A 17,706-nucleotide genomic window follows, 5' to 3' on the forward strand; every position below is an offset into this window, starting at 1 on the left:
CACTGGAGTTAGATAATGGGCCACTGGTGTTAGATAATGGGCCACTGCATTTACATAATGGGCCATTGGAGTTAGATAACAGGCCACTGGAGTTAGATAACGAGCCACTGCAGTTAGGTAATGGGCCACTGGAGTTAGATAATGGGCCACTGGTGTTAGATAATGGGCCACTGCATTTAGATAACGGGCCATTGGAGTTAGATAATGAGCCACTGCAGTTAGATAATGGCCCACTGGAGTTAGATAATGGGCCACTGGTGTTAGATAATGGGCCACTGGTGTTAGATAACGGGCCTCTGGAGTTAGATAACGGGCCACTGAGTAAATGTTAATGAAGTGTAGAAAGAACTTAAAATATTTTCAGTTTAGGAGAATAACAGTAAAATAATTGTTGTAAACTAGGAAACCCACATAGAAACAAGAAATCAAGATTCTTTGGATATGTGTTTAGAAGGTCTTACCCATTGCAGAGTTTGTGTCTGTGTGAAGGTTTTTCTCACCCTAGCTGTTTCTGATAGGCATGCTAAGTAAAGGAAATGGGATATAGTACTATGATTCAAGAAAATTCAAAAAATCAGTTAGCATGCAAAGAAAACATATAGGAGTCCCGAAGGAAATGGCACATTATAGTACATGTAGCACAGCAATCTCCAGAAGGGTATTGTGTCTAATAGGATGTTTACTACCCATCTGTAAATACCATACCAACCAGGTTAATGATACTAGATGGCATGATTTGCTAAGTATGACATCATGAAGTCTGAATCCATTCTTTGATGGGAGGATAGACAAAATATGTATGAAAATTAACTTGGGAACAAGGAAGGTGGGATAAATGAAAAGAAGGTGCTCCTCCCCAGTACAGCTGGAGAGTATAACTCATTTAAGAAAAACATAGAGATGTCACTGACCAAAATGGTGGAATTGGTTCAGTCAGCTTAAGGCAAGAACAGTCCTTTCTCCTTGTAGGGAGACACATAAAAACATTTATATTTTTACTTATTGTTGGACAGATTAATTTCTCTAGGATTATTGCCTACTTAAAAAAAGTGACTAATGGTAATTTGACTAGGCTATGTGGGAAATCCCACTCCCCTCTCCATGCTGACCACTAGTCCTCGTCTTATTCACCTAGGCCAGAAGAGTTCTGCATGCAGCACAGGGAAACTGTTTTAAAGAAAAATATACACCTGTGTGTTCACCTGAAGCCTTGAAACTGGTTGGACTGGATAAGCCACATTGTAACCTATGACTTTGCCTTTTGCAAATATGTACCTAGTCTCATCACCTACCTGTGCTCTGTTTTGTTATCTTGTTACTCTCTGACTGTGTAGAATCTCATTATACTTGTGTTACCCACTCTGGGTAATTATACTAGTGCCGCATGTAACTCAGGCTGAGCCTGGTCATAATGTGGCCAATGTTCGTCCAAGGTATGCAAAGTGTAAATAAATACATGAAATGTCCATTTCCGTCAGTATCAGTAACTTTATTTGCATTACTTATTAAATCTTTAACCAGTATTACTTCTTTCTTAACTCTGCAAATACAGCTCCTTGTTTACTCTTTGATATGTATTTCAACACTGTGGTGTGCACTTTTACTTTTTCTGATTCAAGCTGCATGCATTTATTGAGATGATTTCTATATACATATTCCAAACTGAATTGCACAGTTGTTTGTTTTGACAATGAAAATATTTTCCTTCAAGCACGTATACGTCCTCTCTGTTTATTATTTGAAAAGTATTTCCAGTTTAGTATTTTATCTGTATTTACCTGTTAACCATTTTTACATGAAAACTAATACATTTATTTTCCTCTTAATGATGTCTTGTTGCAATCTGTTGTGAATTTTGCCTGTTAACTCTATAAAATTTATTAGCACTAAAAACTGTGTTGAGTATCAGTGTTTAATGACCTTCGTTTTAGTGATAGTTAGCAATGAAGCAGTTACATTTCACATTCTAATCATAAACTGTGTTTTCCTGAAGAATATGCATTTGCATTTCATGCTTATTTCATTTTACTCGATTCTTCAGTACTTGATTTACTTTAGAAAAAAAGGTAACTGATAAACCAGGGCTAATAACTGTACAGACCCAATAACTCAACTGGCTGAGGTATCTCAATGGCATTCTAAATGGACATGATTCATTTTAATAGAGAGGCATGTCATTTTTTTCTTGACAAAAATCATTTCGCAGTTTCCTTTTTAAATTGTTGGATATATGTGCTCTGTATTAACACGATGGCATGTTTCATTCATAGATTAGTACTAAGCTAACTGCCCTTGTGAGCCATTTTAAGCCTAGCCAATTATCACTTGTGAGATTCAAACCCTGTACCTTATGTTTGTAAGGCAAACACCTTAACCATTAGGCCACCCTCCCAAAGAGTCATTAGCTATGTGGAGAATGTTTTCACAACTCCTCAATATGTATTCCTCTGTTAACTTACTAATATCATCTCAACAGTACATTCTTCATTTTTAAATATAGTATACTTGCATTTCTTATTTAAGACACAGATTTCTGTTAAAGACAAGAAATATACAATTTGATGTAGTCGGTTTCTTTCTTATATGTATTTGCATGCCAGTTTATGGTACCCTCCCCCTTTTCTCTTTTCACTTCACTTCTTTTGGCTCCCTTTGCAAGCCTTGCGTCTGATGATCACCTGCTCTGGTGCTGTTTACATTGATCCATTTTGCTCTTTTTGTCCTTGATTCACTACCCATGGGTAGACAAATGAGGGGTGTTTTAGGAGAGAGAAGTGGTTTGGAGTGGAGCAGCCAGCAGCAGCCCATATGCTGCCCTGTACCCTACAGGATTTTTTATATGTCTTAACTGATGTACACATCACACACCTAGTAGCAGTTAACCCCACCACCCCCCACTGCCAAATTCCTAATGGAAATCTACCACGAGATTATGACACTGCTGCCATCGCTGAGGACACGTCAGAACTCAGGCAGAAATATCTCCCTCCCACAGTAGGTGAGCTGGTAAAAAAATGCTCCTTTCCACTGTGCCAACCCATTTCTTACAGTGCCCAAGCCATGAAATATATGTGGATCAGCTAGGTCACAGTCAGGGCTCTGTCCCTATATACCATGGAACTAGAGAGTGTTACAGTAACCCATGCTACATTCCTTACAAAAAACACCCTAACTTCAGAGACTTATAGGAATATCATTTGAAGGTTATGTGTTCAAACCAGACATCATCAACCAACACTTTCTGACAATGAGATCAAGTGAAAATATCTGCATCAGAGAACTAAACTCTGCAGCTGAATGCAGCTTGGGGGCACAGCCCCCCCATGAATGTACCAAGTAAGAGGCAGTTGAGTCACAAATATGGTATACTTGGTATTGGGAGATAGTGGTATCGGGAAGGTTTGTTCACCTGATCAGCCCTTGTATTGTGTATTTCTGCAATACCAGGGTTTTCAGTGCATCCTATTGTAGAAGAACTTGCTCAGTAATGGCTACTTTCAAACACTTTCACACATAATTCTTCTCCATTTAGGTGTTCCACATACAGTAAGAGTTCCTGTCTTTACTTTCTACTTCTCTTTAATTTTTTTCCAAGATATTTTATGACATCATTAATATTCCATCATTTTCATTAGAAAGGCTGACATTAATCATTGATACCACAGACTAATCAAGTAGTTACGATTATTATGCAAGTTAAAATATGATGATATTTTAAAACTGATAGTTCATTGCTGCCTTTAAGTCAATAACAATAACTTCTTGGTCAACAGTAGTTAATTAGTCATGAGCTCTGTAATATGTTATACTTTCCTAGGAACTTTAAAAGATGCAAGTACTTTGATGAAGCCCCTCAGAAGGAATGGTTCATAGTTGTGATTCACAAATTGTTTTCCTAGGTGAGAGGCAGCTGCAAAGCTCAGAGGTTAACAATTTGGTTAAGTTACGTTGACAATCCTCCAGGCATAGAGTGGTAGGCTACTATCTTCCAATCCGTAATAGCACTCCACAGGTTTGCTACACACTAATAAATGATCCTTGTTCACTGTTCATTGATTCTGGTTCAATGCAGCGCCCCTTCCTTCTGGTCACTCTGCGATTCCGGTGAAACTTTGCATAACAGCGTAGACCTGTTTAAAAAAACAGATGCCCATATCACTAAAGGGAGATATGGAAATAATACACATATAATTTGAACAGAAAAATATGGTTGCACAAACAGTGAGAGTATTCAAAAATTGATAGCAGTTATTTGAAGTGCTACTTAACTGACTACATTTTTTTTATTTTAGTTTTACATTATTTCATGGAATGTGACTAGGTATGCACTGCAAATATGTGTTGTGGTAGTTAAGTGCAAAATCTACATTTTGGGAAACTAAGTAAAAAAAAAAGCTTATGTTAATTAATGCATCAGAAAAGCACTGGCCAATTCAAAATGCTCCTCAATCTATTTCTAGAGTTTAATGTAAAATATGGCAATATGACTCAGTAGGTAATTCAATCTGCAACAAATAATTTACATCTGTTAGACATGGGTTGATTGCCACAGCTTCGAAGTGCATTTTTGATGCTGGTTAAGTTACTTACCCACAGAAGTACTTCTGGACCATTCCTAAAGATAAACATTTGTATGGTGTGCACTCACTGGCTATGAAAGATTAAATGACTAGTTAAGATTCCTTAAGATAACATTTTCTCTGGTAACTCGTTCTGATTTTATGTTCTGCTCACACGGGTTCAGTTAACATATTTTTTAAATCTTGACTTTGCAGGCCTTTGTTGCATGCTGCTTTTCCATCTTTTCTTTGTATTGGTCTCTTTACACACAACCACATCACCAACAAACTGCAACACTAACTTTCCAAAAATCTTATTATTTTAAGTGATTTTAATGCCAGTCTTTTGTTGTGTCATGGAAATGACATCCTAAAAAGTCTTACATATTTTGGAAATTTTTAGTTTGTTGAAGAACCAATATCAAACAGTGTCACACAAAGTCACTCACTGATATACCTAAGGGTTGCCAATACTCCTCACAAGGTAGTATCTTACAGAATCCTCTCTTCCCTTAGTGACTAATGTTCTGTCTCCTCAATAACTATAGGTCCCCTGAAACTCCCTAATACTTTTAGACACTGTTCACAAGAAAAACATCACAATCTAGAGCAAGTGCCTCACTTCTAGGGACTGGTAGCAAATCTGAAATACTGAACATGTGAATGAAGCTGTCAGTACACTTACTAACATATCAACTGGCCAACAAAATAAACTATTCCCACTTACTAATACACTGAAGAAAGCAACATGCAACCCACAGGTAAGTAGAGAATTTAAATCACTTCTAAGACTTTGAGATTAATTCTGGTCAGATCAGAAAAAGGATAACACACAAATATGTAGAATGTAGGCAGAAACTGCGGTGGTGGTGCTGCGGTAGCATTGTTGCCTCACAGTATGATGTTGTCCTGTTCGATTCTCAGCTAAAGCGTCTTCTGTGTGGAGACATGCGTGAATGAGCGTACCCTCGTTGAAGGTTGTGCGTCAGGGCTGGCAACTCGGTATGTAAAAATCTACTGCCAATAATTAGCAGACCGGAGTTTCGCTGTGGTGACCCCTAACCGGGAAAAGCCAAAAGATACAATGTAGAATGTAGGCAAAAATGGTGCACTTTGATAATACACAATGTTTTGTCATAACAAACAAGCTGTCCTACTCAACAAGTATAATTATTTCTAGAAAGAAAGTGTCTCTCTAAAGCAGATCACCAAATGAAAAAAAAAAAACTCAAACCAGTTGAGAGAGTCACATAATTTATTTTACCAATGATCTTGCACATGATTTTTACTGAAATTCATAAAACTTCCCACAACTCCAAAACTACCCCAAGCTAAGGCTGTCAACATCACCATCTTTAAAACTTTATCAAAGCAAAAAAATGGAAATCTCAACTGAAAAGTCAAAATATTAAACCTCAAGTGTTCCTATTTGCACTACTCTTGATTCTTGAAAGAATATACAACCTACCCATAAAACAAAGTGCCATTTCAGACATCTGGAATACATGCCACTATCAAGCCTCTCTCTAAAAACTTCCCTGAAAAAAATGCAAACGTCAGACTAATAGCCTATCTTCCTGTATTAGGAACAAATCTTAGAAAAGCTTACTGACATAACATTTTGTGTAAATATATCCAAAAATACACTATTTGTTCTAGATGGCATCCGGGATTCTTGGTCAAATGCAACAACCAAACTGTACTGTGGACTCTCACTGATGGCATCCTATCAAATAGAGGCAAAAGTCTTTTAACAATAAGAGTATTTATGGAGTTCAATACGACCTTTGACTTAGTTATCCACAATATCTTCCTGATCATCCTTGAAGAATCTGGTATTAATAAAAACACCATGAAACAGTTCACCAAGTACCTTAAAGGAAAGTCTTGTGGTGCTCATTGAAGTTGGTCATCTCCCTTTGTCACTGTACAGTGCAGTTAAAAAGTAATATTTTTTTACCTTAAACTAACTCAGTTAAGATGAATTTTCAAGAAATAAGCGCTAGTATGTATAACTAACCAGGGTGTTGGGGTGGAGAGATACTCTCCAAAAAATGGTTCTAATGTGCATAAAGTTTCTTACTTTTGTAACTTGTAGTATAGAGTCTTGAACTCCTACTAGTTCATGAAGGTTTTTCCTATTGAATGATGACAGACGAGTGTGTCAGTGCAGAGGACTAAAGTTCTGAGCTGTTAGTGAGCTACTTCTTGAGCACAAGGAACAAGCTGTGATTCCTTCTCCTTTCACTTGCCTGTTGTATGACTCTGCACAAATCACTAATAGTTCTCTTGCACTGTCCTGCCAAGTGACAATTCTGTAATATTGTAACCATAAGTCCAGAGGAGGAAATAGTGCAATGGTATAAGGACTGCAGCCTCACATGAAACGATGTGGCAAAGATAACAAAAACTTAATTTGACTTAATTTTTTTGTGATGGAGACTGCTGGATAAAATCATTTTGGGGAGCAGCAGTTGGTTTATATGGAAGATTAAACCTGCAGGAGAAATTTGAGATTAGTCTGGGTATTGGAAGGATAGGAAGCAGTGGAATTTGTTAAAATTAAGATAGCACAGTGTACAGGTTTTATGAAGACCTTGTTGGGAGTTGAGATAGTGATTCATTTACTGTTGGCCCTAAATTACAGGAAATATGGGAAACATAGAGTTATTCTGTTTCAATTTTTGGTATGGAATAAAAAAGAATGGTTTTGTGGCACTTGCAGCAACCAGGAAAATAAATTATTCTGGTCACTCAGCAGCCACATTTCAGCAATGACAACAAATTATCAAGGTTGTTAAGGAGTATAAAAGAGAGAAACTAAAAATTTATTTATTTTATTTATTTTACATTTGTTGACCGGGCTAGTCTGGCTGGATACATGTCCATTTTCAGCAGAGGCCCGAGGAGAAAAGCTCCACTATATACTAGTAAATAATAATGATAAAAATAAACAAAAATAAACAAACAAAAAAGCACAATAAGATAGAAATTATAAGCATGTAAAGAACTATTCCCAAGTAGCAAAGTAACAGTGCAAAAGTAATATATAAAAACTAAATATAGTGTGAGGATTTCTATTACAAAATCTTTGGAAGAGTAATTAAAGAAGAAATAAAGCAAGTAACTCACACAAGACTCTATTCAACTATTTACAGTATTAACAATTTTGATAGACATTTGTCTATCAAAAATCGGACAAACTTTTCCTACTGTATTGAAGGTGTATTTGATGGAGTGTTAATAATTCTGACTGTAGAGGCGGCATTAGTCATTTTACTAGAATCACATGTGCGGTGGTCTTATGGGCCCTCCAAGATGGATTACTACCATTAATAATAGATATTCTACAAGATACAAGGACTACGTACCCATAATTTTGAATTTTTCTAGTATTATTAATGACATCAAGAAGGTTTTTTATAATAACTGGAAATTACTCATGGTAGATCCCTTTGTTAAACAATTAATAGGGAACAAACCACACTTCATGTTTAATAATAGCCCGAACTTAAAACAACTACTATGTAATGATAAAGTTAGCAGTGATGAATTAAGTTCACCATTTATTAATAAGAAAGGTACCTTTCCCTGTTATAATTGTAGGAGATGCAGCTACATTTCAAAAGAAATAGATTTTAAACATCCTATTTTGAACTATAGTTTTCATCCCAGGTTTTATGCCAATTGCTGTACCAAGAATCTTATTTATTTGGCCACATGTAAAAATTGTACATCGTTCTACATTGGCCTTACTAAAAGATGTCTGAAAGACAGAATTTATGGACATCTTTATGACATTCAGAAGAAAAATGAACTAAACGCCTTAGCTAAGCACATTTTGGAACAGCCCCACCATAGCTTTGAATTTAAGGTATTGGAGATAGTTACGCCTAATAAAAGAGGTGGTGATAGTTCGTTACTTCTAAACACTAAGGAGTTAAAATGGATACTAAGATTGGCTGCACATATCCCTCCTGGTATTAATAACCAAGTCTCTATTAAACCAGTTTTGGAATCCAGATAAAACTCTATACATGAAGGTTTATTAATGGAGTGTAATCCTGGTTCATTATAACTGTCCAAAATATTTTTCAGTTGTCACTTTTCTTAATCATATTCTAACATAAATACATTACTACATGTTCTTATTTTAGTCATGTACATTGTCCTTTATTAATTTAATTAGTAAAGATATTCCTTATATACAATGGCTCCTTTACACAGTGTACCCAACTGGTTATATTCATTAATGTATGTATTCATCCACCAATGTAAGCTGTACTTTACCTATTCTACTTGTTACCTTCCGGTACCACACACACAATGTGCAATTTTAACCATCACTTATTTATTTTATCTATGTGAGTAGGTTTCCATTTATATATTTATATATACACATTTTTCATATATATTTTTATATTATATATTCTATAAATTACATTATGTAAATATGTATATATTTTTCAAAACACTTTTTATATTTTATATATATATTTATAGATTCAATGTTTAATATTTAATATTTATTTCATCTAGATTTTAATACTTTAGATTAATTGTTTTTTGATATTTATTCAGTTATGATCTTGATCACTTATTCAAATTTCGACTATTAATTCTGATTAATGATTAATAATTTACCTCTATGTATAAAAAATAGTATCAAATATAAACATTTATTAAACAACAAGAATATAGATTATTTGACTCAGAAATAGGGGACTTACGCTTTCAGCGAACACATATTTATTTCCCTATTTATTCATTCATTCCTATATCTATTTATTTAATTTATTATTTGATTTTTAAGTATAAGAATATTTATTCATTTACTCATTCATTCATATACGACATTGTAATAGAATAATCTGTAATGTAAGACAACACAGTGAGCTTTATATTTATATTTATGTTACTGTAACAGGTTATGTTCTACAATGATTTGTATTTTTAAATATCTTAAACATTCTGAATGTTTTAAATGTGCTAATCCTTTTATAACAAGTGGCTTATTCTAGTTTAGTCTAATTCTACTTTTAACGCTCATGAAAACACTCGTCGCTAATCTTAATTTTAAAGGGTCTAAAAAGGCACTGACCAGTAGTTACAGTATGGTGTACGAACATTTCAGTATTGTTGATGCATTTAGGTTCTTTACATGAAATGATTGCAGCATTTGAAAATTTCTTCAAGTTTGTATTAACTTTTTAATTGAAAGATTGTCTGAGTTGCTTATTTTAATTTGGCGCCTTTTCCAGATTTAATAGTATAAATAGATGGTTTGAATTTTAATTGTATTGTCTGAAGAAGCGTGGTGGTGACCACGCGAAAGCGCTCACAATAAACGTTTTGGTCTTTATATACTGGATTTTCTGTTATTTAACAAAGTGAATTTATGGTTCCTGATCTAATGACTTTATGGTTTACTGCAAATTGAAGCTCATTGTATATTGAATCAGCGAAGCTGTTGCTTCTGTCTTTACTGCTCTGCCGCTACACTTTTTGTGAGCTTCAGTCCGGTTTGGATATATCGCTACTCTACACAGTTTCGTGGTGAGAGAACCTGGTTGTCTTTCTGATTTTTGTCCTCAGTTACAGGCATTCTCTCTTCGGCTGCCGGTGAAGAGTTTTTTTGAAGATGGATTATATGGGTAACCAGGTGATTCTGTGAATTCAGTGTGGAATTGGAAAAAAGGGTGGGAAGAGCAGTACAGGTCATGAGAAAAAGGAATATTGTTTATGTGTTCAGCTGCAGAGGCACAACAGTTTGAGAGGACAAATATTTCTGCCTAAATACATATATACTGCTCAACAAGTTCTTCTTCTTTTGGCTGTTCCCATTAGGGATCACCACAGTGGATCATCAGTTTCCATTTCTTCCTGTCCTCCGCATCTTGTTTTGTCACACAAACCACCTGCATGTCCTCTCTCACTACATCCATAAACATTATCTTAGGCCCTCCTCTTTTTCTCTTACCTGGCAGCTCCATCCTTATGACATATGTGGATAACAATACAGATTTCCATAATGCTCAACAAGTATATATGTTTAAATACTATGGAACATTGTAGTACGAAATACATTTTGGATGGGCATGTGTAACATGGATACCTTTATTTCAGGGGAAACATGACACTGGAATACTAAACTGTATGTCATGTTTATAAAAGCTACATAGAGCCTTCAATTACATTTTTCAGGATGAACAGTAAATGAAATTGTAGTGGACAGTGTATACATGATGTGTCTCTTGCATATTACTATCAATATCATAATGACATATTATATATGGGAGATGTGAGAAGCATATTTTACTACTTAAAATGCTGTCCTGAATTATATGACAACAGACATGGACTGCTAATTATTGCAGTAGAAAGAGGGAGTTATTTTTGTCTTGGGACATATATGACAAAATTATGCTCTATTTAGATGTTCGTTGTGTTTCACTGTTGCAGTCATCACATTTGGGTTATCTGCCTGCAGGTAGCCCTCAGCCAGCCTGAATACCAGAGTCTTGGATTCCTGTGTCAGATGCTGTCTCTTCTTCCATGACGTCAGGTCCTCAGGGGTATAAAACATGAAGCCGATGCCATTACATCAGTCTTTCTTGCCGTGCGGTGCCCAAAGCAGAAGCAGCTCAGAAGTGCCGGTCGGCCGACTCCTGAAATTTTCGTTTTCGAGTTTCAGAACGGAAGTCTTCAGAAAAAAGATAAGCACCCTGTGGGGATCTTTTTTCTTGCTCCAACCAATGTCAGTAAAAGTTAACAATTGTCTTACCTGTGGAAAGCAAATCCCTCATAAACATTTTCATTTGTACTGCATTCCCTGCTTAGGCCCAGACCATGACATCCCTCACTGTCGGTTTTGTGCCTTGTTCAACCCCCGAACTATTTGTCATTGGGCGATCTTTGCAGCAAATTATTTTGGTACTCGGTATCCACACTCTGAAGTGGCTTTGTTAAGCCATCCGACTACCGATCTTTCAAAAAAACATAAGGATAAAGACAGAGACAGACCGCATAGGTCCAAAACTTCCGACGGCGCTTCCTTTAAGCTAGTCACCAGTCCGCCAGTACTCAGTGAGGTGCTTTCACAGCCCATGATACCCGCTACTTCAGATTCGCAAGCCTCTGCTGAGACCCATTCAGAGTGTGGTATGCCGTGAGATGCTTCTTCGACTATGGAACCTGCGGATGTCTCTACCTTGGATGGGTCTGGAGCCGCTGTGCAGGCACCAGCTTCTGAGGGTGTATTCAGGCCTACAAACTTGCATTTTAAACTGACGCCATCTTCTTCATCCAGGCCTAAAACTCGCACCACGCCTGGAAAACCGACATCCAAACCACATGCTCAGGCCCATATGCCTAAAAAACAAATGCTTAGAATGGCTGAAGACCTTATTACCTTAATTAGGGGAAGCCAGCCTTCCCCCTCTATGAGACCTAGAACTGATTTTCCTTCTGATTCTTCTGATCAGGAATCTGATATTTCTGTTCCTTCTGATTACCAGGATTTGCTCTTATCTACCTATGAGGATTTTGATGCAGAGGATTCCATTCCCTCTGCTTCTCCTCCAGAAGATTTTTCTTTTGGTGAAACCTTGCACACTCTTAGGGAGCATTTCCACTGGGAAAACCAGGATTACTCTGACTCCAAAAAGAGGCTTAGGGAATTCTTAATCCTTCCTCAACACAGGCCTTTAGCTATCCCTCCTGTTCTGGACATTGTAGATGATGCTTTCTTTGAATCTAGCCTTTCCCCAGACACTTTACCTCCAGCTCCCAGAAACCCTGACAGGTATTATAGAGTACCTGACTCTCACAAGTTCCTCTTCAAGAATCCTACTGTGGATCCAGAGACCATTTCCCAAGGCCCAAAAAGCATTAAGGCTACTGCTGCCAAAAATCCTACCCCTTCTGATAGAGATTCTAGAGCCTTGGACAGATGGGTTAAGAAGGTATACACTTCTTCTACTTTGGCCATTAGGGCTTTAAATTGTCAGTTTCATATGTTAAAATACCAGCAGCATATTATGGGACTGCTTAAACAGAAAATGCTGCTGATTCCTGACTGTGCTGAACACAAAGAATTACAGGATTTAATACATTCTGCAGAACACGTTGGTAAACATACTTTGCAATGTGGTTTTGACTCTTTAGAAGCATCTTGCAGGGCTGCTGTCACTGGATCTGTACTTAGAAGGCATGCTTCGCTTAAGGAGCAAAACTTGCCAGATCATGTTAAAGCTAAATTACTGGATGCTCCCTTAAACCAAGACCGCCTGTTTGGCAACAAAGCAGAAGAAGTCCTCAAAAGGATGGAGGAAAAAGCTAAACCTGTTAAAGATTTCCTACAAGTACAGACTCCCAGATTTAGTAGGCATTGGCCTTCAAAGAACTGGTCCTTTCCAGTCTCTTCCAGGCCTTCTCAGTACAAACCCAGGAACAGCAGACCACCTAGGTTACAGTCTCAGGCTATGTACAGGCCTAAGCAGTGGGGGGCTCCCACTTCCAAAGCAGGGAATAGTAAGCCACCCCCCTACGGAAAAATGGCACAGTGACTTAACCTTAACCCTTCCAAGCCCTGCTCAACTGTCTGCTCCCTTAGGAGGAAAACTCACCCTGCATGCAAAAAACTGGGAACTCATTACCCAGAACAAATGGGTTTTGAATATAGTTTCCCAAGGATACAGATTGCACTTCCACACCCTACCAACCCCAAACGGTTGGCCAGACCTACCCCTAAATCAGTGGGCAGAGGCCCAACAACAGGTTCTCTCTCTTCTAAGTATCAGGGCTATTCAACCTGTCCCAGCAGAACAAAGGGGACAAGGTTTTTATTCAAGGCTTTTCCTGGTACACAGAAAAGACAGCTCCTGGCATCCTATCCTGGACCTCTCTATTCTAAATACCTTTCTGGTAATCCCAAAATTCAAAATGCCAACACTTCAACAGCTGCTTCCTATGCTAGGCAAAGATGCCTGGTTGGCAACCTTGGACTTAAAGGAAGCTTACCTGCACATTCCAAAAAGGGAATCTTGCAGGAAATACCTACGCTTCAGGGCAGGCTCCATGCACTATCAGTTCTCTGCACTTCCCTTTGGCTTATCTACTGCCCCCAGGGTATTCACAAAGTGTCTAGCACCAGCCATTGCTTTTTACAGGCAGAGAAATATTCAAATATACCCCTACTTGGATGATTGTCTGATTTGGGCAGAAAGCCAGGACTTGCTATTAAAACATCTGGCATTTGTAAAGAAACTTCTAACCTCACTGGAGTACACCATAAATGAAAAGAAATCTCACCTAGTACCCTGCCAACATATTGTATTACTGGGAGCAACCTTGAGCACAATTTCCCAGATGGCTTTCCTCAATCCAGAGAAACAAGTTTATTTGACAACCTACTTCAAACTATTGGCCACAAAGACCCAGCTATCTGCAAGGAAAATTCTGCAAGCCATGGGGTTCATGGCCTCTTGCATTCTACTAATTCCATAGACAAGACTGCATATGAGGAAACTACAATGGTATCTAAAAAGCCTATGATGTCAACATTCTCAGGACCTGGAATCAATGATTCCTGTCATTCCTTGTATAAAGACAGAGTTCTGCTGTTGGGCAGAGGCCTGCTACTGCAACAAGGGGCTCCCTTTCACTCTACCCCCTGCTGCCCAAACTCTAACAACAGACACATCAGACTAGGCATGGGGGGCTCACTTGGCAGGGCAGTGGATTCAGGGTAAATGGAACCTGAGACAGATGCACCTGCATAGCAACCAAAAAGAAATGTTAGCTGTACAGAATTCCTGACAGCCTTCAAAGATCACATTCTTCCAGGACAACTATTGGTAAAGACAGACATCTCCACAGTTATGTGGTACATAAACAAGCAAGGGGGAACCCACTCCTACCCTCTCTGCTAGCCATGGCTCTGTGGAACACAGCCTTGAGCTGTCAAGTGCACCTACAAGCTCAATTCCTGCCAGGCAAGCTAAATTCACTGGCAGGTCACCTAAGCAGAAATCTCATGGACCCACACGAATGGAAACTGGAACCAAAAATATTCAACCTCATGAGGAACAAATGGGGGACTCCAGAGGTAGATCTGTTTGCCTCCCCTCAGAACTACCAATTGGACAAATTCTGTACAAGGACTTCCCACAGTCAAGCTTAGAAAGTGGATGCCCTGTCCTTTACCTGGGAAAGCCTCTTGGTTTATGCCTCTCCTCTCAAAGGTTCTGCAAAATATCAAACAGAACAAGCCAAGGACAATACTGTTTGCACCAGACTGGCCACACCAGCACTGGTACCCCTTCTTGTGCAGTATGACATTGCTGGAACCATGGCACCTGCCTCAGACCCCTTCCCCTGCTGTCCCAGCAGGCGAGCCAGATTTTGCACCCTCAGCTTCAAACCCTGAACCTTGCAGCCTGGCTAATTCCTTGAGCTCTCCAATAGCATCCCTCAGTAAGCAGGTGCTAGATATCATTCTGGACGCAAGGAGGTCTAGTACTAGAAAATCCTGTGCTGAAAAGTGGAAAAGATACTGTTCCTGGAGCCACACTCAGGGGATGGGCACAATGGTGCCCAGCTAACCTCATATTCTTCAGTACTTAACAGAAATGCTCCACAAGGGCCTATCCTTCTTGTCAATTAAAATTCATGCCTCTGCATTTCAGCACATTATAATACTGAGCCACCCCTCTTTTCTCACCCCCTGCTAAAGCAATTCTTTAGAGGGGCCAAAAATTTAAGTCCAGGAGTGCCCCTACTCCAGCCTGGGACCTTAACTTTGCATTGGAAAAGCTCACTGTCCCTCCCTTTGAGCCAGCTGCAACTGCAGAGTTGAAATTCCTTTTGTGGAAAACAGCCTTCCTTCTATCCATCACTTCAGCAAGAAGAGTGTCTGAATTACAGGCCTTCATGGCAGTGGAGCCCATCATTATCTTCCATGCAGACAGGGTTTCCCTCAGGACCAAACCTTCCTTTATGCCCAAGGTGGCGTCTAGTGTGGCCCTAAATCAGTCCATTCATTTGCCTACATTTTTCCCTAATCCACAAAACAAAGGAGAACGAATACTGCACTCTCTGGACATGCACAGACAACGTAAATGTTATTTGGACAGGACTAAGCCTCTCAGAACATCTGAACAGCTGCTAGTTGGCTTTGCTGCAGGGGCAGAGGGGAAGGCCATTTCAAAACAAACCATTTCTAAATGGATAGCCCATTGCATTCATTTCTGCTGTAAGCACCATGGAAAACCTACTCCACAGGGGATAAGATCACATTCCACCAGGGCTGCAGCTACCTCTACAGCCTTTCTTAGAGGAGTCCCTACCAGGGACATCCTAGAAGCTGCTACCTGAAGCTCTGTACATACCTTCACCAAGCATTACCACATGCCTATTTTTTCTAAATCCAGAGTTGGTTTTGCCACTGCAGTCTTTCAGGGCTTAATAGCTGGCCCTAATGCTCTCTAACTTCCTCCTCCTCCCTTTCTTAGCTTTGGGAATCAAGCCAAATGTGATGACTGCAACAGTGAAACATGAAGAACATAGTACAGTTGTGTACACTTACCATAAATGTAGATGTTCGAGTATATTCACTGTTGCAGTCCTGGTTACCCTCCCTCCAGCCCCCTGACTTCTCTTGGCTCTACCTTTCCTTCTTGTTTGGTGTATTTAAGTTTTATGGTGTATTTGCTTTTTGATGGAGGTGCACCATACCATATAATTGCTTCCCATTGTGGGGGCACCTGACATCTGGGGCTAGAAAAACTCATGTAATGGCATTGACTGCATGTTTTATACCCCTGACGACCTGATGTCATGGAAGAAGAGACAGCATCCAATGCAGGAATCCAAGACTCTGGTATTCAGGCCGGCTGAGGGCTACCTACAGGCAGATAACCCAAATGTGATGACTGCAACAGTGAATACACTTGAACATCTACATTTATGGTAAGTGTACACAACTGTATTTTTGGGTTACAGCAGCCATTTTAATAGCCAATTTTGTTTTCTCATATTATGTTGTTTGAAATTCAAAATTAGATATGGGTTGCTAATTAAAAGTTCTGTACTTGAGAATATCACAATAAACCATGAAAGGGGAATAAATAATATTTTTGATTTAGTTGGCAGAATCATGCCCTATTTATTCAGTTCTGTTTACAGTGCCCTTTCTAACAATGGAAGTGTTTTTTTTTTCTTATACTATACTTTGTGAGTTCATAGTATGGAAGCTTTTTTATTATTTTAGTGATAAAAGGTGATTATTTTGAGCTCCCAGGATGGGCTGCTAATAATTAAAAAAATGTGATCACATGGCAATTATCACATTGTCATTTAGTTGAAGCAAGTCATAGACTTGTGTTTTTCTCTTGAGCTGGAGTAGCCTGTATAATTATTAAACAATCTGTTGTATGCAAAATAAATAATTAGTAATACAGGGAATATCATTTATTTATAACTTATAAAGGGGAATTCATAGAACGTAGATGGTAAGCAAGCTCTGTATGTCCTAACAGGTAATTTGGATTGTATACAGACATTATATAACAGGCATGCTAGCACAAGGCAGTAGACTGATCTCCACACAGAGGAATGCATTAGCTAGTGTTTATATGTTAATAAAACGTTCTTTGCATTCATTTTAAATTGTACTGACATTGTAAAACATGTGACACTGTGCTTTTTACATCTTCATGTATTTCCTTAAATGTTAATTAGTTGCAGTAATCTTCACCCAAAGATATGGGCTGCATGTGATTTGAGATAGCTGATAATAAGGGTCTACATCAGATGATCGAACTTTCAAAAGTTTGACTGTCATATGACTGAATTTTTAAAAGTTCGAACGTTTTAAAGGAGATCGCTGTACAGAGCAAAATGGGAAATTTTCCCTTTTCTGCACTGTAGTGCAATCTCGGAGTTTGTATATTTAAAGAGCGGGGGGTGTGGGGGGTGCTGGGGGGCTTGCCCCCCCTGCTTAAAATGTTCAGGTAAGTTACTTTGTGTAGCTTTTTTTTTATTAGATATTAGAATTTTTAAAAGTTCGATCGTATGGTGTTGACCATATGACAGTTGAACTTTTGAAAGTTTGATTATCTAATATAGACCCAATAATAAGGTCATA

At 38.4% G+C, this 17,706-nt stretch overlaps 1 protein-coding gene across 2 annotated transcripts in view; it reads right to left on the reverse strand.

Annotated features, from left to right (window-relative positions):
• Window positions 1–3,561: 3,561 nt before the first annotated feature.
• DRAXIN (dorsal inhibitory axon guidance protein) overlaps window positions 3,562–17,706 on the reverse strand; it is a 902,970-nt gene continuing 888,825 nt past the window's right edge. For both annotated transcript variants that reach the window (XM_044075268.1, XM_044075275.1), the window contains exon 7: window positions 3,562–4,130. In XM_044075268.1, the coding sequence (XP_043931203.1) occupies window positions 4,018–4,130 (113 nt within the window). In that variant the 3' untranslated portion in view covers window positions 3,562–4,017. The remainder of the gene's footprint in view (window positions 4,131–17,706) is intronic.

This window comes from Protopterus annectens, chromosome 1.part1 (genome assembly GCF_019279795.1).
Source record: "Protopterus annectens isolate FY-2018-M chromosome 1.part1, PAN1.0, whole genome shotgun sequence".
Classification (NCBI taxonomy): domain Eukaryota; kingdom Metazoa; phylum Chordata; order Ceratodontiformes; family Protopteridae; genus Protopterus; species Protopterus annectens.